The 25852-nt window shown below is 47.4% G+C and overlaps 1 protein-coding gene across 3 annotated transcripts in view; it reads right to left on the bottom strand.

The window, feature by feature from the left end:
• Window positions 1–25852, bottom strand: part of LOC121576652 (breast cancer anti-estrogen resistance protein 1-like) — a 117305-nt gene that overhangs the window by 39736 nt on the left and 51717 nt on the right. For 2 of the 3 annotated variants that reach the window (XM_045209234.1, XM_041889972.1), the window contains exons 1-2: window positions 25032–25257; window positions 7788–8489 (exon numbers count right to left, since the gene is read on the bottom strand). In XM_045209234.1, coding sequence (XP_045065169.1) covers window positions 7788–8489; window positions 25032–25241 — 912 coding nt within the window. In that variant the 5' untranslated portion in view covers window positions 25242–25257. Of the gene's footprint in view, window positions 1–7787; window positions 8490–25031; window positions 25258–25852 lie in introns of those variants that run through there. The other variant, XM_045209235.1, reaches the window with a different exon arrangement.

The raw sequence follows: 25852 nt of genomic DNA, 5'->3' as shown, positions 1-25852 counted from the left end.
TTCGACTGCGCGACAGACCACATCTAATGCGCGACAGACCACACCTAATGAGTTGAGTTTTTACCAAAAAGTTATATTTTGGTTTCATCTAACCATATGACATTCTCCCAATCCTCTTCTGGATCATCCAAATGCACTCTAGCAAACTTCAGACGGGCCTGGACATGTACTGGCTTAAGCAGGGGGACACGTCTGGCACTGCAGGATTTGAGTCCCTGGCGGCGTAGTGTGTTACTGATGGTAGGCTTTGTTACTTTGGTCCCAGCTCTCTGCAGGTCATTCACTAGGTCCCCCCGTGTGGTTCTGGGATTTTTGCTCACCGTTCTTGTGATCATTTTGACCCCACGGGGTGAGATCTTGCGTGGAGCCCCAGATCGAGGGAGATTATCAGTGGTCTTGTATGTCTTCCATTTCCTAATAATTGCTCCCACAGTTGATTTCTTCAAACCAAGCTGCTTACCTATTGCAGATTCAGTCTTCCCAGCCTGGTGCAGGTCTACAATTTTGTTTCTGGTGTCCTTTGACAGCTCTTTGTCTTGGCCATACTGGGACACAAATTTTCATTACAGATAACATCAAACAAAAAACATGGGTACACTTTCAGTTATTGTGAAAACTTTCATCACCTTTCAATGCCTTAGCTTTGAAATGTAAATGTTTATACATATTCAGATTGAGTTATCTTTCTAAAATGTGTATAGTATGCCAAGTTATTTAGCTACATGTATTTACCACTGCAGCATGGAGAAAGTCAAGAGGAAGCAGTGGAGTGAGGTGGACATGTTCCATGCCATGGAGGACTGCGGGGCAGGGATGGCTATCCGCCAGGCTGCCAAGGTTAGGCATCTTTTGTTTTTAGGAGATGACCATGTGTATGTGAATTTTATCTGCTAGTAACAGTTTTATTTTCTTATCTACCAAGGTGCATGGTGTACCTCGGCAGACCCTGGCGGACAGGCTGAGGGGCCGCGTGACCCATGGTTGTCGCAGTGGACCACCCACATTGCTTGCACCAGAGGATGAAAAGTCTCTGGTGCAGTACTGTATCTACTGCGCCAGCCATGGGTTCCCCTTCACCAGAAAGAGGCTGATGAAATACGCCGACAAAATACGCAGGTATTTTGTGTTCTATGTGTTTATGTATGTAGATTGGTGGACTGACTGTTCTCAATGTGTGTGATGTAAATGTGGATGTGTATGGTGATGCCAAAACAAACATTTTCATCCTGGATGGACAATTATATATTCTATTCTATTGTAGGTTTCGGCACCCAGGGGAAACAATCCCACCACTGGGGAAGAGGTGGTGGGAAATGTTCAGGAGGAGGCACAAGAACCTAAGCATGAGGCCGGACACCCTGGATAGGGGGAGAGCTGAGTGTGCCACACGTCCGACGATGGACACCTTCTTCACTTCTTATGAGAAGCACTTGGAGGAGAGTGGGTTGAGGGAGAAACCCAGACAAATCTATAACTGCGATGAGTCTGGGTTTCGTAGCGACCAGAGCAGGCACAAAGTGCTGGCTCCCCGGGGCGCAAAACACGTGTACCAGCAGGCTCCGGGGACCAAGGAGCACATCACAGTGCTGGCCTGCTTCAACGCAACTGGGGAGGACGTCCCCCCGTTTATCATCTACCCCAAGTGTTTCCCCGGTGGCCACTACACACTGGGAGGCCCCCCCCAAGCCTTGTATGGACGGTCAAGCAGTGGCTACATTGACAGGGACCTGTTCAGGAAGTGGTTTCAGCACTTCATTAAGCATGCAGTGAAAGAGCGCCCTCTCCTTCTCCTCTTCGATGGGCACAAGAGCCACATGGACCCGAAAGTGCTCGCGGCGGCACTAAGGGAAGGGGTTATACTTCTTTGTCTTCCACCACACTGCACCCATGTCCTGCAGCCGCTGGACGTGGCATACTTTGGCCCTTTAAAGGCTGAGTTCTCCAAGGTAGCTGGAGACCTTAGCCATTTTGACCACTCCTACATGGTAAACAAATCAGAATTTGCCAGAGTATTCCGCTACCCGTACCAGCGATGCAAGGACATGCGCTATGTGGTGGAAGGGTTTAAGAAGTGTGGCCTCTTCCCTTTTGACCCTTCAGCCATTGAAGGGTCCCGTTTAATGCCGTCTCGGACCCTACCGGGTCCCAACACCGCCTCTACTGGAACCAGCAGCACTGTGCCATCCATCAGCACCTCCTCCCCAGCGACCACAGGAGGACCCTCAGCCCCTGCTCCAGTCCCAGCCGCTGCTCCAGTCCCATCCCTAGCTCTAGAAGAGCACCCCCTAATAGAGGGGGGGCTGATAGCGAAGGACCTGGGGCACGTCCTTACTGTCCTGAAGTATCGGCTGGACCGATACAGAAGACTCCCTGTGGTCGCCACATGCCTCACCGGGGAGGAATACACGCGCCAGTGGCAGGAGAGGGGTGAGAAGGAGAGGGCCGAGGCAGAGGAGAAAGAGCGTCGGGCAGCCCTCAGAACACAGAGGGTACAGGAGAGGGCTGCCATGGATGAGACCATTGACGCCATCGCCTCTGCTGGACCCCCTGCTGGAACCACTCCTGACAGCTGCATCACCACTGCCAGTGCCTCCCAGTGTGCAACACCTGTAGGAGCCGCCGGAGTCCCCAGCTGCAGAAGAAGGCCACATGCCTACTCTCCCGGCCACACCATCGTCGGCCCCTCAACCCCACCATTACAAACACCAACTCCTCCAAGCCATAGTCGGCGGTTTTGTCCACCACCACCCCAATGCACACCACCCCCCATGTCTGTCACCACCAACACGGCCTCCTCTGGACCAACTGCCTCCTCCGTCTCCCCTGGTCACACCACCATAGCAGCCTCGTCTGGTGTCCCTGCCCCCTGCAATTTGTATACCACCACCTCCACAGGTAAACACATGTTAAATTACGAAAAAATGACTGTTTGTTATCTGTTTTATAAAACAGCAATGTAAAAAAAAAATATATATCTTTACATATCTACAGTACATAGCACCAGCCCTCCACCTCCTCCAAAACCTCTGCAGCTTCCTCCAGAGGTATTGATGTAAAAAAGTTGAAAGGGGTTTTCATGCAACATGCTCTGTCTAACACAACTTTTTCTCAAACTGCAGCACAGAAAAGGAAGAGAAAAGCTACACCGGTCACATCTGTCACACCACCCATGGCACCACTCTCAGGTACTTCATAATCTGTTTTTCTCGCTCTCTCAGTTGTATCAATTACTATTGTTGTTGAAGAACTTCTACATTTTGCAAAACCATATTAATCAAATTGTATTATTATTTAATTTTTTATAAAAGAAGACACCACCTGCTGTGCTCGCTGCGGGGAGCGTGATCCGCCTGCAAGCTCCTCTCAGGAGTGTAGATCCGAGGTGCCATGGGTGTGCTGTGACTTCTGCCAGCACTGGTTCCACTGCAGGTGTGTGCAGTGGGATCAAGAGGTAGCGGTGGAGCTGGATTTTTATTGTGATTTTTGTGACAATATAGGGATGGAGGTCGAGATTTAATTTTTTGTTTTGTTTGTGTTCATATGAAATTATTTATTTGTTCAAAAAAATAAATGTCTAAAATATAATATATATATTTATTGAACCCATCTTGTGTATTTCTTCCTTTACTTTCCAAGTGCACCTCTGCAACACAAACTCCAACAGTGTTTTCATTGTTTATGTTAATGCACATAACTGAAATGAAAGTGTATTTGATGTAAATTATTAATACTCATATTTTATTTGGTTACAACACTGAATATGCTGGTGAATAACCATTTTTTAAGAGTCCACAGGAGGGCGCACCGGGCTACGCAATGAAAAGTTGACAGGCAAATCATTATTTTTTACCGGAAGACTAGCCAACTAGTCAACTATCTAGTAAACACTTCGGATACGTGGTTGGTGTCTGTTTTTTCAACAAAATTAAACGGATATATCTAATTGAACAAAATAGTAAGGTGGCCAATAACTGGGGGCCGTATGCCGATAATACGTATTTTTTTGCTAAACTGCTTATCAAAAGCTGATAACAGTAGTATTTCCAATGAAATGTCAAACTTGCTAATTGCTAACGCGTTAGCTAACATTTTTACGACACCAATAATCACAAAACATTGAAGGCTTGATCACAAGATAACACTGTTGAAGGTAATATATTTCTTAAACGCTGTTGAATATGCCGATAATACGGGATTCTACGCTATATGACAGTTAGAGCATTCCACAAGACTGAGGCAGCACTCTAGAATCAGCCAACATTTGGAAACAACCCTGCTCTAGGCTGGAGTGTGAACTTCTGTTGGATTCCTCTGATAGTCTTATCACCGGGCATGAGCTATCATGGAACCGATGTTCCTCCTCATCGACCCCATCCACTGTTTCTCTGTGAGCCCTGGCCTTGGACTCATTTCTGATCCACTGATGCCTTTCTCTTATGTCCCTCATGTCGCCTCAATCCAAATGTCACGTGTTTGTTTGTCTTCAAATCAGTCACTCTCTCTTTCTACAGCTGTTATTCTCCTCTCGTTTTCAGATTGTTTTGAAGTCATTGGAGATAGGTCATAGGTTTAGCACACTCACAGCAGGGGAACACAAAGGCAATGTTTGTTTTGTCAGTTACTATTGTATAACTCTCTCTTCTTTCTCTTTGTGAGCGTCTGTACTTCTGTATCTGACAGATAGCTGGCCTTATTGAGAGGCAGATATCAACCATGCAGAGGCCCCTCTCTAGCCCCCCTCTGTGAGGGACAAAGCCCTGTGGTCATGCCTTAGACAGACCTGCTGTGGGGTAGGGGGGTGGGGGGAGCGGCCATAGAGATACCATACTGTATCTGTGTTCTTATTCCCTTTCTATGGCAGCAGCAGCCAGGTCTAAAGGCCGACCTGCAGACCGTATGTTAGATTCAGTCTTTTGCGATTATCACACGTCACACTGTGTGATGTTACCAAATCAACCTGGCCAGATTGTACAATTTGCTTCAGTTCTGTTGTCACATTCTGCTATTGGCTACATCAGCAGACATAGGCTACGTCAACTGCAGCGGTGTATTTGATCCGCGCATGTGCCAGCACTGTGAGTGTAGTGAGTTCAGAAAAACTGAAAATATGTATTTTAGAAATAGTTTTCACATACAAACTCAGAATCAACTGCCCGCATTTGAAAAAGAGACCTAGGTCACACTATGTAGCCATGAAGTGCTTTGAAAGGCTGGTCATGGCTCACATCAACACCATTATCCCAGAAACCCTAGACCCACTCTAATTTGCATACCGCCCCAACAGATCCACAGATTATGCAATCTCTATTGCACTCCATACTGCCCTTTCCCACCTGGACAAAAGGAACACCTACGTGAGAATGCTATTCATTGACTACAGCTCAGCGTTCAACACCATAGTGCCCTCAAAGCTTATCACTAAGCTAAGGACCCTGGGACTAAACACCTCCCTCTGCAACTGGATCCTGCACTTCCTGACGGGCCGCCCCCAGGTGGTAAGGGTAGGTAACAACACATCTGCCACGCTGATCCTCAACACGGGGGCCCCTCAGGGGTGCGTGCTCAGTCCCCTCCTGTACTCCCTGTTCACCCATGACTGCATGGCCAAGCACGACTCCAACACCATCATTAAGTTTGCCGATGACACAACAGTGGTAGGCCTGATCACCGACAACAATGAGACAGCCTATAAGGTGGAGGTCAGAGACCTGGCCGTGTGATGCCAGGATAACAACCTCTCCCTCAACGTGATCAAGACAAAGGAGATGATTGTGGACTACAGGAAAAGGAGGACAGAGCACACCCCCATTCTTATCAACTGGGCTGTAGTGGAGCAGGTTGAGAGCTTCAAGTTCCTTGGTGTCCACATCACCAACAAACTATCATGGTCCAAACACACTAAGACAGTCGTGAAGAGGGCACGACAAAGCCTATTCCCCTCAGGAGACTGAAAAGATTTGGCATGGGTCCTCAGATCCACAAAAAGTTCTACAGCTGCACCATCGAGAGCATCCTGACTGGTTGCATCACCGCCTGGTATGGCAACTGCTCGGCCTCCGACCGCAAGGCACTACAGAGGGTAGTGCGTACGGCCCAGTACATAACTGGGGCCAAGCTTCCTGCCATCCAGGACCTCTATACCAGGTGGTGTCAGAGGAAGGCTCTCTGCTACCGCACGGCAAGCGGTACCAGAGCGCCAAGTCTAGGTCCAAAAGGCTTCTTAACAGCTTCTACCCCCAAGCCATAAGACTCCTGAACAGCTAATCAAATTGCTACCCAGACTATTTGCATTGTCCCCCCCACCCCACCCCCTCTTTTACGCTGCTGCTACTCTCTGTTTATTATCTATGCATAGTCACTTTACCTTTACCTACATGTACATATTACCTTAATTACCTCGACTAACCTGTGCCCCCGCACATTGACTCTGTACCGGTACCCCCTGTATATAGCCTCACTACTGTTCTATTTTTTACTTATCTATTTTTTACTCAACACTTATTTTTCTTAAAACTGCATTGTTGGTTAAGGGCTTGTAAGTAAGCATTTCACTGTACCTGTTGTATTCGGCGCATGTGACAAATACAATTTGATTTGATTTGACTATGTCTTCCCTATTAAAATAAAGGTTAAAAAAACAATAATAATAATAATAATAATAATTGGCTTCCCCGAAAATAACATGGTCGCTGTGGTAGAACGTTTATTTTGATTGCCGATTTTGTGCATCATGTAAACAGGATTACCAGTGAAATGTTTATTCTTGCAAAGCATGTAAACATTTAAATCAAACTATTATATTAACCTGAGTATTCACAATAATTGTATTATTATGTGCTTACTCAAGTGCCGGCCTTGTCCCTATTGGTCAGTCACCGGGATTGGCTTGTAACACCAGCCACACTACACGATAAAGGCTAAACATTTCTGACACTGCCAGAACTTTGTCGGAGCCTACGACTCACGTAGTGGTACTTAAATCGGCAGACCTAGACCCTGTCACACTGAACGAGCCAAGACGTCCAACAATCGTTTACGACCTAAGAATTTGCCCATGACGTGGAAATGTTGTCTGAGACGGCAAAATCGTGGCATAATACGCCTAAAATCGTACAGTCTGTGGGGGGCTTAAGATGATGAGACGTCTCATGTGATACACCCCCTCCTGCAGGGACCAGGTGCACCTTGCTGCTGCCGCCCAATCACTCCTCCATCATCATCATCACACTTCACTTCCCAGGCTGCTCTCACACATGGCTCAGTGCACTAAGGCAGGCCTGGGGGGCACTCCCCGGGGAACACCAGCCACAACTGTTACCGCACTGCCTGGTACTGGTACCCCCCTCCCAGCCTGCTGCCTGTTGCTGCTGCCGCCTAACAGAGCAACATGTTTACTCACCCAACCCCAGGAGATAGATACCTGCATTATTTAAAAAACTATTATTTATTCCAATGTATGTCCCCCTCTCCTCTCCCCATCCCCCCTCGCTCTTTTGGCTTTTCTTTTATCATTCTATCCTCTGTTTTCTTTTCTGTCATCCCTGCGGCTTTGAAAATGACAGGGAGCCTTGAGCTGTTGTTGAGAGTGAGAACAACAGACAGAGGATGTGAGGGTGAAACGATAACAGGAAGATACCAAACATATCCCATCCAGGATGAGGTCAGATGACAATAGGAGCCTAAACTAGCTATTTTGGACCTAAATGTCTAACAAGACAGTCTTTATTTAAGATTTTAGAGGAATGTGTTTGTTGTGTAATGTGCAATGTGTCTCAAAACAGTCTTACCTTTCCTAGAGGTTTGGAGGAGTCCCAGCTCCTCTTCTCTATGGAGGGGGGTATCTGGTAGATGTCCTGAGTCTGGTTCAGTGAGGGGGGAACCTGGTAGATATCCTGCCCAGGACCAGGCCCTCCTGCTGAGGGAGGCACCTGGTAGAAGCCCTGGACAGGAACTGGCCCCATGGAGGGAGGCACCTGATAGATGTCCTGAACAGGAGCGTGGTACTGCTTCTGCGAGAGCATGGGGGCCTTGGGTGGGGCTTGGGGGCCCATGGGTATCTGGTACAGGCTTGAAGGGGAGGGCTTGCCATGGTTGGGGGGCATCATGTAGATGCTGTCAGGTAGGGCGGGGACAGGGCCGGGGTTGCAGAAGGCAGGGTGCATGGCTGTGTACTGGGAGGAGGGGGAGGGCTTGCTGTAGGCACTCTGCAGGGGGAAGGCCAGCTGGGTCGGGCTCTGGGTGTGGGCAGGGCCAGCTTGGGAGGACTGGGGGAGTGGAGACTGCTGCTGCCCAGCCTTGTCGTACATGCCCACCAGGATCTTGAGGCGGTTGCCGGGGACGATGCCCTGGCGTCCATGCAGAGAGCAGAGCCACCAGCCATCCAGACCCTGGGTGTCCCGCTCCAGTACCGTCATGATGTCACCCTTCCGGAAGGACAGCTCGTCTGGGGACTCGGCCACATTGTCGTACAGGGCCTTGGCCAGAACGTTCTGCAGAAGAAAGGAGAGAGAGGGTTAGTTCATTATTCCTTTACATTTTACAGACAATCTGTGTTGTCTTTAATTGATTAGGTATCCAGAGTTTGTTGAACCAAGTTCCAGATGTTATATTCTGTTGTAGTACCCATCAGTGAAAAAGAACACTTGCTTCCATAATGTTAGACTGTCAAATGCCCTAGTGCCAGGGCAGGCTGACTCCATATACCAGACTCAAGACCTTCCAGGACAGTTAAATAACTATAAAACACAGCTGACACTTAACAGCACACAACACAGGCTCCATCTGCCTGCCCAGAGCAAACACAGCCACCCACTCACTATGGGACGCTTTGAAACTAAACCAATATTTGGAGTGCTCCCCTGACCAGTACCTCCTCCTCTCCCTCCCCTGGCACTAGTACAGAGTGGTAAGACAAGCCTGGCATGGGGCCAGATCTCTCTCTCTCACACACACATACACACACACGGCTCCTCCAAGTGGCCCCCTTCACTAGACCACAGGTCACTCCATCACTCTGCCCAAGCTAAATTAACTATGTCTGATTGGTTAATTGTGAGGCACCTCCACTTCCTGATGTATTGCCTGGCTTCCCGTTGTCCACCTTAGTCCCTATGTGTGTTTATTAAGAGAGGAAGAGAGAGTGAAAGTCAATGTTGCCTTAATCAGAGGGGCCTCTCATTCCTCGCCACTATTTATCTGTCTATTCAGCACCCAGGCCTCTATCCAAGAGTAATGCCACACAGGACACAGGGCACAGGGCTGATAATTTACGACTCAGAGCGCTACATCTCTGTCTCCCACCCTCCTGCCCATGGCTATCTCCCGCCCCAGCCCAGATGGACTATCACTGGGATGAGGATGTTTGTGACCAGCCTGACAGGGTGTGGGGACAGGGTTCCAGGAAGTGGAGATAGTATCTGTCTGCTCACAGTGTGGTTATTAATACGGTCTCGACTTGTCAGGAAGCAGAGGTTCCCCCGTCTAAAACCCATTATAACACATCCTGACCTGACTATCCCCTCTCTCAGTCGTTCTCTCTATTACAGATACACACACATATACACACACCATAAATAAACAATCAATATTTCCATTATTCTTTGAACTGCCTGAATCCCAGCCAGGTAAGAAATGTACCACCCCCATCACGGCCAGTAGCGGTGCGTGGGAAATATGGTTGGCGATGGTCTTGTAGCCCATTCCAGCCTTGTGTAGGTATACACCTGGGAGCCAGAAATCTTTCTGATTGAGAGGGGGTCAAATACTTATTTCCCTCATTAAAATGCAAATCAATTTATAACATTTTTGACATGCGTTTTTCTGGATTCTTTTGTTGTTATTCTGTCTACCATTAAAATTATAGACTGATCATTTCTTTGTCAGTGGGCAAACGTACAAAACCAGCAGGGGATCAAATACTTTTTTCCCTCACTGTACAATTGTTACATCACAAAACCGGAGAGCAACATCTGTCCGGTGAAGTCCACAAAGCAAATATTGCACCTAACAAACAGTTATGATCTGCAGCATGGTCAAGCAAGGTAATGTTTTCGACAGTTTACTAAACAACTACTGATTTAGAACCACGGAGTTACCGCAAGTCAGCACAAAGACAACAGGAGCACTGCCTCCGCTATTCCAGCACCATTTCAACTTAAACATTTAAACATCATCAAATCAACAAGGCTATATATGCTTATTTTAATACACTGAAAACAAACTTAAAGATACCAAAAACTAAAAATGTTGCTAAATATCATGTGGCTGTCCATGGTACTGATTTATGTATGTGTGTGTGTGTGTGTGTGTGTTTGCGTGCGCAAGTAAAAATAAAGTTGACACCCTACTTGTAGACTAATTGAACACCAATGGCATCCTCCTCTCTTTCATGTTGGTAAAACGATCTATGGTTCTGTCATACAGTACACTTTTAGTTTTAGTTTTTAACCCTAACTTCCTAAGCTACAGGACTATTTTGCTAGCACAGACTGGAATATGTTCCGGGATTCTTCCGATGGCATTGACGAGTACACCACATCAGTCACTGGCTTCATCAATAAGTGCATTGATGATGTCGTCCCCACAGTGATCGTATGTACATACCCCAACCAGATGCCATGGATTACAGGCAACATCTGCACTGAGCTAAAGGGTAGAGCTACCGCTTTCAAGGAGCGGGACTCTAACCCGGACACTTATAGAAATCCCGCTATGCCCTCTGACGAACCATCAAACAGGCGAAGCGTCAATACAGGACTAAGATTGAATCGTACTACACCGGCTCTGATGCTCGTCGGATGTGGCAGGGCTTGCAAACTAATACAGACTACAAAGGGAAGCACATCCGCGAGCTGCCCAGTGACACGAGCCTACCAGACAAGCTAAATTACTTCTATGCTCGCTTCGAGGCAAGCAACACTGAAGCATGCATGAGAGCATCAGCTGTTCCGGACGACTGTGTGATCACGCGCTCCGTAGCCGATGTGAGTAAGACCTTTAAACAGTTCAACATTCACAAGGCCGCAGGGCTAGACGGATTACCAGGATGTGTACTCCAAGCATGCGCTGACCAACTTGCAAGTGTCTTCACTGACATTTCCAACCTGTACCTGACTGAGTCTGTAATACATGTTTCAAGCAGACCACCATAGTCCCTGTGTCCAAGAACACTAAAGTAACCTGCGTAAATGACTACAGACCCGTAGCACTCATGTCTGTAGCCATTAAGTGCTTTGAAACGCTGGTCATGGCTCACATCAACACCATTATCCCAGAAACCCTAGACCCACTCCAATTTGCATACCGCCCCAACAGATCCACAGATGATGCAATCTCTATTACACTCCACACTGCCCTTTCCCACCTGGACAAAAGGAACACCTACGTGAGAATGCTATTCATTGACTACAGCTCAGCGTTCAACACCATAGTGCCCTCAAAGCTCATCACTAAGCTGACCCTGGGACTAAACACCTCCCTCTGCAACTGGATCCTGCACTTCCTGATGGGCCGCCCCCAGGTGGTAAGGGTAGGTAACAACACATCTGCTACGCTGATGCTCAACACGGGGGCCCCTCAGGGGTGCGTGCTCAGTCCCCTCTTGTACTCCCTGTTCACCCATGACTGCATGGCCAGGCACGACTCCAACACCATCATTAAGTTTGCCGACGACACAACAGTGGTAGGCCTGATCACCGACAACAATGAGACAGCCTATAGGGAGGAGGTCAGAGACCTGGCCAGGATAACAACATCTCCCTCAATGTGATTAAGAAAAAGGAGATGATTGTGGACTACAGGAAAAGGAGGACCGAGCACACCCCCATTCTCATCGACGGGGCTGTAGTGGAGCAGGTTGAGAGCTTCAAGTTCCTTGGTGTCCACATCACCAACAAACCATCATGGTCCAATCACACCAAGACAGCCGTGAAGAGGGCACGACAAAGCCTATTCCCCCTCAGGAGACTGAAAAGATTTGGCATGGGTCCTCAGATCCTCAAAAAATTATACAGCTGCACCATCGAGAGCATCCTGACTGGTTGCATCACTGCCTGGTATGGCAGCTGCTCAGCCTCCGACCGCAAGGCACTACAGAGGGTAGTGCGTACGGCCCAGTACATCACTGGGGCCAAGCTTCCTGCCATCCCGGACCTCTATACCAGGCGGTGTCAGAGGAAGGCCCTAAAAATTGTCAAAGAAACCAGCCACCCTAATCATAGACTGTTCTCTCTGCTACCGCACGGCAAGCGGTACCGGAGCACCAAGTCTAGGTCCAAAATGCTTCTTAACAGCTTCTACCACCAAGCCATAAGACTCCTGAACAGCTAATCAAATGGCTACCCGTACTATTTGCATTGTCGTCGCCATTGTTCTACTGCCAGATAGAGCCAATTAGAACAGACCCTGGGTTGCCTACTCTCTGTGTGCCGGATATGGGCAATTAGGGCAATTATAGACGTGCAATTATTGTGCTATTACAAGACCCAGACAGTAATGGCAATGTTAATGTACGTTCAGATATTCCCTATATGTAGTCAGTGTAAGGAATCAGAATTTTCCCAGTGCTGAGTGAGGGTTGCTGTGCTGTGATGCATCTCTGTCTGCGTCATGTGTATTCAGGGATTGACTCAGAGTGTATTGGGGTGGTGATGAATGCAGTGCTGTGTGTTGGTCTAGTGGAGGGACAGTCAGGGCCTATCTCCCAGACACAGCCCTCTGATGAATAGCCTGCTTGTCCTGGGAGAGGGACAGCTACTCTGCGTCCCGACCCGTCAGGGCTGAGGAGGCTCTGGACGCACACAGCCACACACACACAGCCTCCCACTATAGCGCCTGAGTGGCGCTCTGGTGGCCAGCAGCTGTCTGTGATTTCACCATGCAGGCCCAACACACACCGACCAGGCAGGGGCTGACCAGACACATAGGCTCTCACACACACACACACACACACACACACACACACACACACACACACACACACACACACACACACACACACAGACTAGTGAAATAATGAGGGGCCCTCAGACTAGTAGAAAGATTTCATTATACTATGTGAGTCTTACTCACAGCAACAGCTTGGCTGAAGCAGAGCTTAAGTCTTCAGTCTCACTCAACGTGGACAGATAAATGGCTTTTAGTAATCCTTACCTTCAAAAAAGCCACGTGACATTTAATTGGTCTTTGTGAGGACGTTTGGTATCAATTACCAGAGGTTTCTATAGGATGAGAGTCAGAAGTATAAATTCTTCAATATGCTTAAGTGACAATGTGGTAGTGATGCGTCCAGCATGGTGCCTCATATTGCCTACTCTTCTATTTTCTATTTTATCTTTACTCTCCCTTTCTCCTACTGGCTTTCTCTCTTTATCTATTCCATCCATCTCTCCCTTCAGAAAAAAAGAGCAAAGAAAGAGATTCCTTTGACCATGCTTTTGTCTGCTCTCTGTCATAAGTTAATTTCCTGTTGGAGGGAGGGAGTGGGCAGAGAGAACTGATGACATCACAATATTTGAACTTTGCCTTCATTAGCTGAAAGCCTGCCTGCCAACTCTCAGTATAAGTCACCCACAAATCTCTCCCTGTTTTTCTCCGTCTGGCCACAGAAACAGGAAGTGCTTAGAGAATGATTCACGTGCCGTTCTGATTGGTTATGAGTCAATAACTAGATGACTACTAGTCTCTCTCCCTAGTCTAAATAGCATATTCGATGGATATACACACCTCCCTAGACACACCCAGCTGAGGGTGAAGAGAAATCACTATGTCTAGAAACTATAAGTAAACTCTAATGTGAGTCTGGTTGATCATTAAAGCTGCAATATATAACTTTTTGGTTGAACCGACCAAATTCACTTAGAAATGTGAGTTATAGATCTGTCATTCTCATTGAAAGCAAGTCTAAATAGCTGTAGATCTGTTCTATGTGCGCTATTTACATTTACATTTTAGTCATTTAGCAGATGCTCTTATTCAGAGCGACTTACAGTTAGTGAGTGCATACATTTTTCATACTGGCCCCCCATGGGAATCAACCCACAACCCTGGCGTTGCAAGCGCCATGCTCTACCAACTGAGCTACAGGAGGCCTATGCTTCATGTACTTAAGTTTTGTTTTTGCATCTTTTACTTTCGGTTTTGTACACCAACTTCAAAACAGTTGAAAATACAATATTTTTGGTTATGGAAAATATATTTAACAGCGGTTTAGATGGCACAATGATTCTCTACACTATACTTGCTTGTTTTGTCATTAAAACTGAAATTAGGCAAACTATTAGAATTTTAGCAACCAGGAAATGGCAGAGCGATTTCTGCAAAGTGCACCTTTAACCTCTAAGATTACAGATTACTACTTGGATGCCAGGTCACAATTAGTTTCTAGTCTGCCAACCTCCAGCTCTCTAGTCAAAAGAGCAAGTGCTAGGGCCTCCCGAGTGGCGCAGCGGTCTAAGGCACTGCATCGCAGTGCTTGAGGCATCATTACAGCCCCGGGTTCGATACATGCTGTGTCACAGCCGGCCGTGACCGGGAGACCCATGAGGCGGCGCAAAATAGTCCGGGTTAGGGGAGGGTTTGGCCGGCAGGGATTTCCTTGTCTCATCGCGCTCTAGGGACTCCTTGTGGTGGGCCGGGTGCTTGCAAGCTGACTTCAGTCGCCAGCTGTATGGTGTTTCCTCCGACACATTGGTGCGGCTGGCTTCCGGGTTACGCGAGCTTGGCAAGGTTGTGTTTCAGAGGACTCATGGCTCTCGACCTTCGCCTCTCCTGAGTCCGTACGGGAGTTGCAGCAATGGGACAAGACTGTAAGTACCAATTGGATATCACATAAATGGGGAGAAAAAGTACTAATACAAATTTAAAAAATATCAAGTGCTCATTTGAATCTGTTGTTCCAACAATGTTGTTCAGGTGGCCATACTAACCTACTGGCTCTGTGCTGTGCCCTATTTCCTTTGTTTGGGGTAGAAACCTGACAATGGCCACAGTGAGCCACTGGGGTCCAGCAGTTTTCTAAACTCTGCATAGCTCAGTCACTATGCTAAGACTTCACCATGGTGATCATTACCATGGTAATGGCAGGTCAAAGCCTTCACCCATGCCCCTACAGCTGGGAGCAAACAAAGACTGACGGCAAACTTTATTATCACTCAACAGAAGAAAGAGTGGAGAAGAAAGAGGTGAAACGAGAGAGAGAGGAGAAGAAAAGGATCTTCATCATCCAGAGGCCTAAAAGTTAATTGGTTTTCATTTAAAAGGGTCACGGGCAAAAGGGGAGCTTATACATACACACCTAACAGCCAGCTAAAGAAGCTATGGAAAAAGCTGGGCAAAGAGTGATGGTGGAAAGGAAAGGGAGAGAGATCCACAGGAAGAGAAGGAGAGGAAAGAGAGGTGCAGTGGGTCTGGGAGAGGGAAGGAAAGGGCTGCGGTGTTCATTCAGACAGCCACTGAGCAGGAAGTAATGTGGCAGCTGGTTGAGCGCACTCAGTGCAGACAGGTCAGTGAAGGGGAAGGCAGTGTGTGTGTCTGTGTGTGTGTGTGTGTGTGTGTGTGAGAGAGAGAGAGAGAGAGAGAGAGAGAGAGAGAGAGAGAGAGAGAGAGAGAGAGAGGGGAGAGCAGGGTGGCCTTTCTCTTTTGCCTCTACGTGACCCCGTGGGACAAACATTGGTTAAGTCACAGGAGTGTGTGTGTGTGTTTTGTACGCGACTGTATATTTGTCCCACGGACACAGGACCTCGGGGACAGAGACACAACATTTTATGAACCCCCCTCTCTCTCCTGAATTCACAAAGCATGACAGCAATAAGTCATCTCTTTTGCAAACAATACTCTTCCCTTTCTCCTTTGTGCTGTTTCTCCCCAATATAACCCCCACCCTTTTAAACAAACACCCCCTCAGTCATCAAAAGTTTTTATTCGTTTAAAACAGATGGACAGCGCAGACAAAACAAGGCTGTCTCTGCTGCTTAAATCACATTAGCCACCTGAGCCTGGCCAAACAATCCCACTGGGTTACAAAAGGTAACCTTTTAGTTGATCTGTTTGAGGGTAGACTTCTGGGAAGTCACTGCCTTCCCCTGGGGCTAAGTAGCATGCTAGCACATAGCCCATGACTCTTCAAATGCCCACAGCAACATAGCAGCAGTACACAGACTGCAATTACAGCAAAGCCTTGGCTAGGCCTGTGTGTAAGCCAGCGGTATAAGACATACTCACTGATAGGAAGAGGGATCAGACATACTCCCTGTCTGTCTGTCGTCATGCAGAAAAACAGAGCTGTAGTGAGTGAATGGAGAGATGTGACTGAGTCATTCCGATGGGGATCTAGTTTTGGCCTTTATAAGCTGACAGACACTGCTGTGACACACACACAGACACACTGTGCTGCTGCTGCTGAGGTATTTGGGCAATTCCACGCCAGCGGGAGCGGAAAATATTTTTGGTATCTCAGATTGTTCTGGCAATTCTCACATAGAAACTTCATTGGGAAGAAGGATATTTGAAATACTTTTTACATTTGTATCACAAAACATTTTTGAGAAAATCATGATGAAATTCGCCATTTTAGGCCCTTTTTAGATCTATACAAGCCTCCTGTAAGACCCTATGATCTGTGAACCGTACATGATACAGACAACATCTTGGTGTCATTATACTCCTTATAGTGTTCTCTCAAATATGGAGTATGTCTTGAAATAAAAATTGTCACATTCATTTATTCAACATAAAAAATATTAATATTAATATCTCAAAACTATATAACAATATACTCTTCAAACACGTCACATTTCCAGAGTGGGCTCTCTGGTACTTTTAATGATATGACCCATTAGATACATAGAAATTGACATTATAGGTCATTAACAAATCACAGCCCTACTTTAGGATTGCACATTCAGCAAGTCGCCAGCAGTGGGATTTCCCTTTGAATCCATTTTCCCATTCACTGTGTTGGTGGTGCTCATAAAATATACCATACCTTCAGAATTAGCAGAGAGCCCACTGTGGAAATTGTGTGTACTTGTAGAGTATATTGTTTTAAACAATATGTCTTAAAATGAACAAAATCAAAAAGGGTAGTTTTGAGATATTAATATTTGTGTTGTTGAATTAATAAATGTGTAAAATTCTAGACATACTTCATATTTTAGAGCACACTATAAGGAGTATAATGACACCAATATGTTGTCTGTATCACGTTGTCACGCCCTGACTCAGGGGACGCTTATATGTTGAGTCAGGGTGTGTATATTCCTTGTTGTGCTTTTCTATGTTGTCGGTGTGGTTCCCAATCAGAGGCAGCTGTAGCTCGTTGTCTCTGATTGGGGACCATACTTAGGCAGCCTATTGGCACTGTCTAGTTGTGGGATCTTGTTCCTTATGAGGTATGTTGTGTGTTCTACCTTGGACTTCACGTTTCGTTTCCTTTGTTGTTTTGTCGTGTGTTTAATAATTAAAATAAACATGTACGCATATCATGCTGCGCCTTGGTCTGACCCGTCATTCAACGAACGTGACAGAAGATCCCACCAAACACGGACCAAGCAGCATGCCCAGGAGCAGCAGACACCCTGAAAGGGACGAGGGAGAAGGAGGTGAGATTAGCCGATAGCGGACCCTGGGCGATGGAGGAAGCCCAGGCAGGAGAGGTGAAACGGAGACCCGAGAGGCAACCCCAATAAAAAAAAATTGGGGGGCGGATCTGCAGGTTAGGAGAGGAGGCCTCCCGAGTGGCACAGTGGTCTAAGGCACTGCATCGCAGTGCTAGCTGTGCCACTAGAGATCCTGGTTCGTATCCAGGCTCTGTCGTTGCTGGCCGCGACCGGGAGACACATGGGGCGGCGCACAATTAGCCCAGCGTCGTCCAGGGTAGGGGAGGGAATGGCCGGCAGGGATGTAGCTCAGTTGGTAGAGCATGGCGTTTGCAACGCCAGGGTTGTGGGTTCGATTCCCACGGGGGGCCAGTATGAAAAATAATGTATGCACTCACTAACTGTAAGTCACTCTGGATAAGAGCGTCTGCTAAATGACTAAAATGTAAATGTAAAATGAGGCCACCATGTTACGGGGGCTATTGGTTCAGAGGGAACAGGAGTTATTCGGTCAGTGGGAGGCGCTACAGGAGGCTAAAAGGGAGAAGGAAAGAGTAGAGGCACGGCGAGAGGAGCTGGTTAGGCAGCAGAAGGAGCGGGGGTTAATAAAGGAAACCAGTCCTGCTCCTCGCACTAAGCAAGTGGTGCGTGTCGCCAGTCCGGTCCGGCCCGTTCCTGCTCCCCGCACCAAGCCAGTGGTGCGTGTCGCCAGCCCGGTCCGGCCTGTTCCTGCTCCTCGCACCAAGCCAGTGGTGCGCGTCGCCAGCCCGGCCCGGCCTGTTCCTGCTCCATGCCAGTGGTGCGCGTCGCCAGCCCGGCCCGGCCTGTTCCTGCTCCTCGCACCAAGCCAGTGGTGCGCGTCGCCAGCCCGGCACGGCCTGTTCCTGCTCCTCGCACCAAGCCAGTGGTGCGCGTCGCCAGCCCGGCCCGGCCTGTTCCTGCTCCTCGCACCAAGCCAATGGTGCGTGTCGCCAGCCCGGCCCGGCCTGTTCCTGCTCCTCCCACCAAGCCAGTGGTGCGCGTCGCCAGCCTGGCCCGGCCTGTTCCTGCTCCTCGCACCAAGCCAGTGGTGCGTGTTCCTAGTCCGGTCCAGCCCATGCCTGCTCCTCGCACCAGACCAGTGGTGCGTTTGTCCAGTCCGGCACGGCCCGTGCCCGTTCCACCGGTGCCTGGTCCGGCACATGTCAGCTGCTCCACTCCGGAGCCAGAGCAGTCCGCTCCACCGGTGCCTGATCCAGTGCCGGTCAGCTGTTCCACTCCGGAGCCAGAGCAGTCCGCTCCACCGGTGCCTGATCCAGCTACGGTCAGCGGCTCCACTCCGGAGCCAGAGCAGTCCGCTCCACCGGTGCCTGATCCAGCTTCGGTCAGCGGCTCCACTCCGGAGCCAGAGCAGTCCGCTCCACCGGTGCCTGATCCAGCTCCGGTCAGCGGCTCCACTCCGGAGCCAGAGTAGTCCGCTCCACCAGTGCCTAGTCCAGCTCCGGTCAGCGGCTCCAGTCCAGACCATGACGTCAGCCCCTCTCCAGGTTCGGGGTCTCCCACACCAGGGTCCAGACAGGGCCTGGCGTATCGTGGGAGGAAGGAGAGGGGAAGCAGCGCGCCGAGTTCCAGACCAGACCAGGGGCGCAACAGGGAGGCGGAGAGTGAGAGGTCGTCACGCCCCGAGCCTGTTATGTTTATGTTGTGCGGTCGGAGTCCGCACCTTTGGGGGGGGGGGTACTGTCACGCCCTGACTCAGTGGACGCTTATATGTTGAGTCAGGGTGTGTATATTCCTTGTTGTGCTTTTCTATGTTGTCAATCTATTATGTGTAGATCTATGTTGGCCGGTGTGGTTCCCAATCAGAGGCAGCTGTAGCTCGTTGTCTCTGATTGGGGACCATACTTAGGCAGCCTATTGGCACTGTCTAGTTGTGGGATCTTGCACCTTGTAAGGTATGATGTTGTGTGTTCTACCTTGGACTTCACGTTTCGTTTCCTTTGTTGTTTTGTCGTGTGTTTAATAGTTAAAATAAACATGTACGCATATCATGCTGCGCCTTGGTCTGACCCGTCATTCAACGAACGTGACACACGTATGGTTCACAGATCACAGGATCTTACTGGAGTCATGTATAGGTCTAAAAAGGGCCTAAGATGGCCACTTTCATCGTGATTTTTGCAAAACTCGTTTGTTAAACAAATGCAAAAAGCATTTCAAACATCCTTCTTCCCAATGAAGTTTCTATGTGATAATTGCCCGAACAATCTGATACCCAAAATATTTTACACTCCCGCTGGCATGGAATCGCCCATTAAATGGTTTTCCCACAAGGTAGAGAGCAACATTTAGGGGCTACCTCATAAAAAGGCCAGCGAGAGGCCCATATGGGATGATTTGTAGGCAAATAATGTGAATAATAAGATACAGTAGTCACAGAGGGGCTAGCCGCAGGCTAATGCCAAAATCTACGGAACAGAATCCTGAATGACAAGACTTAACACGAATAACCTATAACAGAAAATAGCATAATTAACATGACATTCGCTGAGGTCACAGATCTCATTGAATAGGGCTCACAACAAACATGTTTGCACAACTCTCTCCTCGTAGAAAATAGGCCTGATCAGTAAATTACTTTTTTTCATGTCTATTTTGGAGAATGAAGTGTTGCTATTTCAGTAAATGTGTATGTATTGGTGTGTAACACCTTAGGATCCATGTCCTTGGTATTCTCTGGGCGAGCCCAGGCCTGTCTCCTACTTGCTCCAGCTCTCAGCGGCCCACTTACCTGAACATTCCACAAACTCCACATGCACCTCTCCAGTTACCTCACATTCCAAAGGTGCCACAACACCCCTTCTACAACACGCTTTACAAAACACACACACAGATTACCTATCTAGAAATGAATACTAGCTCTAAGGACTCATTCATAAAGAGGCAATCAACATACTATACTTTCAAATCTTATCAGTCAACCTACAATATACAGGCCAAGTCAAACAAATGTTTTCACACAAATACACATTAACACTAAAGCATACTAAAGTGGCTGCCACTCTTATGAATAATCTCAAGGTGGAAAAAAATAACACACAAAGAACTTCAACCTCTCCTCCCTGTCAAGTCAAGTTTCAACAGCGGTAAGAAAACATATTTGATTCTTGTAGCTACAGGCTACAACATAGTGCTGGAGCTCTGCCCATTGCACAAAACTGAGTGACAGGCTAACTGGTGAGAGTGTAGTGGCACTCCACACAAAGCAGACAGCAGTTCCACTCTGTTGTAATCACACAGAGAGAGGAAGGACAAGGACACCCAGTTCATCACAGTTCTGATTTCTCCTATCTACATACCAGAAACACTTTCTCCTCTCATCCATAAGCCCAGGCAGTCACAATGGTAAAAACTTGCATAGAATTCTCTCAATGCCCAACAATACATCCTAAAATTACAGCCTTGAGTGGGGATACAGTGGAGATAAAATAATTTTCCAGAACATGAAACATCATTGTGACCTCAGCCAAACATTCCAGTGGTTTGGTGTGAGAGACAAGGCCATGCAAGAATTCAGGGAGCACTCTGATACATTTCAGGGGAACCAAAATACACAGAAAAGATGTGGATAGGCCTACTGTACTATAACTCAGGATGGACTTTGAAAGCTCAGTCAAGCAGAAGTGGCACAGCTCCACAGGTTTTTAGACCATCTGCATGTGCCTCACAGACCTACCTCAGTCAATCTGTTTAGATAAAAGATCAGTGGATATGTGTTCAGTTTTGTTAGCTTTGACAACACCATTCCCTGGTTCGTCTAACTGCCCCAAGGGCATCAAACCAACCTTTGTGATTGGCTATGTGAGAAGAAAGCCCAGCGCTATGGGAACCATACCAGACAGAGCTGAAATCCAGCGCTTTGTGCAGAATCCATTTTGCCTGGTGTAGGCCTAGCTGGGTGTTCTGCTCTGCAACGGATTTCTTATCTAAACTCCCTCCGTCTCTGCCTCTATTCCTCCAGTAAAGTCCAATTATCCCCCACATAAAGCAGGTGCCCTGGGGAGCGCACGGTTTGATTACAGTAGAAAACACGTGCCCTCAGGCCCGGTTGTTTACAGCTGAACTGGGAGGAGAGAGAGATCCCGTCAACGCTAGCTGAGGCAGCACTGCCAGCCACAAACCAAGGTCTGTTTCAAACCTGTAGTTTTCTCTGTATCATTGCTTAGACTTAAAGCTCTTTGAGAAACACCAGGAAATTATCATGTTTAATAGTCATGGTCAAAAGTTTTGAGAATGACACAAATATTAATTTTCACAAAGTCTGCTGCCTCAGTTTTTATGATGATAATTTGCATATACTCCAGAATGTTATGAAGAGTGATTTGCCATGATTTGCCATGAAAATGAACTTAATCCCCCAAAAAACATTTCCACTGCATTTCAGCCCTGCCACAAAAGGACCAGCTGACATCATGTCAGTGATTCTCTCGTTAACACAGGTGAGAGTGTTGACCAGGACAAGGCTGGAGATCACTCTGTCATGCTGATTGAGTTAGAATAACAGACTGTAAGTTTTAAAAGGAGGGTGGTGCTTGAAATCATTGTTCTTCCTCTGTTAACCATGGTTACCTGCAAGGAAACACGTGCCATCATCATTGGTTTGCACAAGAAGGGCTTCACAGGCAACGATATTGCTGCTAGTAAAATTGCACCTAAATCAACCATTTATCGGATCATCAAGAACTTCAAGGAGAGAGGTTCAATTGTTGTGAAGAAGGCTTCAGGGCACCCAAGAAAGTCCATCAAGCGCCAGGACCGTCTCCTAAAGTTGATTCAGCTGCGGGATCGGGGCACCACCAGTGCAGAGCTTGCTCAGGAATGGCAGCAGGCAGGTGTGAGTGCCTCTGCACGCACAGTGAGGCGAAGACTTTTGGAGGATGGCCTGGTGTCAAGAAGGGCAGAGAGGAAGCCACTTCTCTCCAGGAAAAACATCAGGGACAGACTGATATTCTGCAAAACGTACAGGGATTGGACTGCTGAGGACTGGGGTAAAGTCATTTTCACTGATGAATCCCCTTTCCGATTGCTTGAGGCATCCGGAAAAAAAGCTTGTCCGGAGAAGACAAGGTGAGCGCAAGGTGAGCGCTACCATCAGTCCTGTGTCATGCCAACATCCTGAGACCATTCATGTGTGGGGTTGCTTCTCAGCCAAGGGAGTGGGCTCACTCACAATTTTGCCTAAAAACACAGCCATGAATAAAGAATGGTACCAACACATCCTCTGAGAGCAACTTCTCCCAACCATCCAAGAACAGTTTGGTGACGAACAATGCCTTTTCCAGCATGATGGAGCACCTTGCCATAAGGCAAAAATTATAACTAATTGGCTCTGGGAACAAAACATCGAAATTGTGGGTCCATGGCCAGGAAACTCCCCAGACCTTAATCCCATTGAGAACTTGTGGTCAATCCTCAAGAGGCGGGTGGACAAACAAAAACCCACAAATTCGGACAAACTCCAAGCATTGATTATACAAGAATGGGCTGCCATCAGTCAGGATGTGGCCCAGAAGTTAATTGACAGCATGCCAGGGCGGATTGCAGAGGTCTTGAAAAAAAAGGGTCAACACTGCAAATATTGACTTAATGTTATTGTTAATAAAAGCCTTTGACACTTATGGAATGCTTGTAATTATACTTCAGTATACCATAGTAACATCTGACAAAAATATCTAAAAACACTGAAGCAGCAAACTTTGTGAAGACCAATACTTGTGTCATTCTCAAAACTTTTGACCACGACTGTACATGATGACACATTTACGACAAGGAATAACTTACTGTATGTATTTGAGTCACTAACACATCTTTATATGTTCGGTATGTATTCTACTTGACTAAGTTTTTAACCTATATCTGAAACCCTGTGACTCACGGTTGGTTGTGCATGCATGTCCGAGCTGACAGTTTCACCTGTGTGGACTGACCCTACCTGAATCAACCTTCCTTCCCACTACTCCTGGGCTGTCACAGCCTGGTGCCTGTTATTACTACGCTCAGTGACTGTGTGACACCTGTAATCCCTCCGAGGGAAACGATGGAACTGACTGGGTGAGGAGTTTCACTGCCAGACCTCCTAGGGGGTGACATGGGGGAATTCCATCCTAGCACCCAGAGCCCAGGCAGGGGGCTGTGAGTCAGTCAGAGGTGAGTCAGGCCTGGGGGACATGGGCGAGGGTTACTCAGCTCATTTGACCACCCCAAACTCCCCCACTCTCTCGCTCAGTCACTAATACTGCATGGTGGGAATCTACTTAATATATTTATACACTAGCATCACTTCCTGGTCTTGTTAATCCCTCATTCTGAAACAGCAAGCAGATAGCTAGCACGTTACAAGGTATTCACTTCATTGTCAAGTTCTCATTCTCAAAAGGCATGGTTACCAAGGCCTTGGAGTACAATTTGATTTGAAATAAACATCTCTCAGAAAAATGTAGGCTAAACCTTCCATCTACATATCCTCATTACAGTCACCCAATCAAATACAGTTAATTAAAGATAGCTATAGGAAAAGCTACCCTCATCTAAATACATATATAGTAATGTCAGTGGTGTTTGTTCATTGTGTAATTACATGCTTTCTAATGTGTGTGTGCCCAGGCCAGGGGACAAAGAGTGGGACTACACCAGGCCTCTCCAGGGGGTTGGCCCCAGTGCTGCTAAAGAGCATAAGCCTCTCAGACAGAAATACAGTATGGGTCCTGTCAACCAAATACCAAACCCCTGTGTAATTACAGCACTACAAGCTGACAGAATGCCAACACTTTCAAACAATAGCAAGGAACGGCTGGTACTGCCAAGACTCCAGCAGAGGCAGGACACTCCACTCTTTTCTCTCCTCAAAATCTTAATCTTTCAACTTTCTCCTGAGTCAGCTGAGCAGCGGATCTCCATTGCTCTCTCTCCTGTCTGGCTGTTCCAAAGCCCTTTCTTCTAACAGTGTCTTAAGCCCTCCAACTCTCCCCTTTCAGAGGAGAGGGGCCTTTACAAAACATACAGGACAGAACACTAAGCTTTTTTCAAGAACTAGTATAAAAAAGACTAGGGAGTTTACTTTAATTTTCTCCTTATTAGACATTTCCCATTGTAGGTGTAGTATTGTAACTTCACATCTGTCTAAAACACACAACCCAATACACATACCTTGACATGTACTCATAGCGCAGCACACAAAGTAACTCCTGCTGAGTACCAACAAAAGGTATGAATACACTTTTATTTTTTTACTGAAGTTCTCCCCATTCTTTTCCTTTTCTTCCCTCAATGTCCTACCCTCCCTCTCTTTTCTTCCACCTCTCTACTCTTTCCCAGCTGGGGCATTTAGCATGTCCTGACCAAAGCGTTCACACAGCAATGAAAACAGCAAACCCACAAACATTCACATTACCCACTCACCAGATAGTTCATTTTCAGCCCTCTTGTGTGAGTCCGTCCGACAGACTCCACACCGGAGTAACAGGGCAGAGATTTAGCACTGGAAACAGCCCCTGTGTCTAGCCACCAGTTAAAGTTCCCTGTTGTCTCTCTCCCAGGCAGAAAGACTTGGTCAGATTCTAACACATTCTCCGGCACTGTGATCTCAGAGGGCAAGAATGAGACTGTCATTCGCTCTTTCTCCGACTTCCTCTCTCCCTCTCTCTGGCCAGGGGAGGGAGGGAAGAATGCGCAGTAACCTGACACCCCCCAGTTCCTGCACATCCCGACATTCCCACTCCTGGTCTGTGATTGGTCAAGGACCTCTTCTTATGTTAATGAATCTTGCCTTCTCTCTCCCCCTGGCTGTGTGGAATGTTTAGTGCGTGTGTTCAGACCTTGGAGGGACACAGACACTCAGTTTTCTAAATGTTCTAACCCCAGCAGAACACACATACCTCCCCCAGCCACCCCCAGCCACCTTTCTCATCAATTCATCTCTATTTGTATTTTCTGCCCACTGGCATTTCCCTCCTCCCTAAAACTATTCTTATTTCTTATTCATCTCATCGGTCTCACATTGTTGCTCAGATACATGAGCACATTATACACTCTGGTCTTAAATGTTAATCAATCTAATAATGTATGTCTAAACACATTTGCGGGCAGAGTGTATAATGTGCAGCACACACATTCAAATCCATTCCCAGTACGCCAGTTCTAATTGTCCCCCCAGGTTACATTTAATTTGCTGGGAATAAGAAGAAACTAAAATCAACTGGGTGGAACCAATATCTCAGTGT

This window comes from Coregonus clupeaformis, chromosome 29 (assembly GCF_020615455.1).
Source record: "Coregonus clupeaformis isolate EN_2021a chromosome 29, ASM2061545v1, whole genome shotgun sequence".
Classification (NCBI taxonomy): Eukaryota; Metazoa; Chordata; class Actinopteri; order Salmoniformes; family Salmonidae; genus Coregonus; species Coregonus clupeaformis.
Note: the sequence above shows the minus strand (reverse complement) of the source record. Positions and strands in the feature narration are given on the sequence as shown.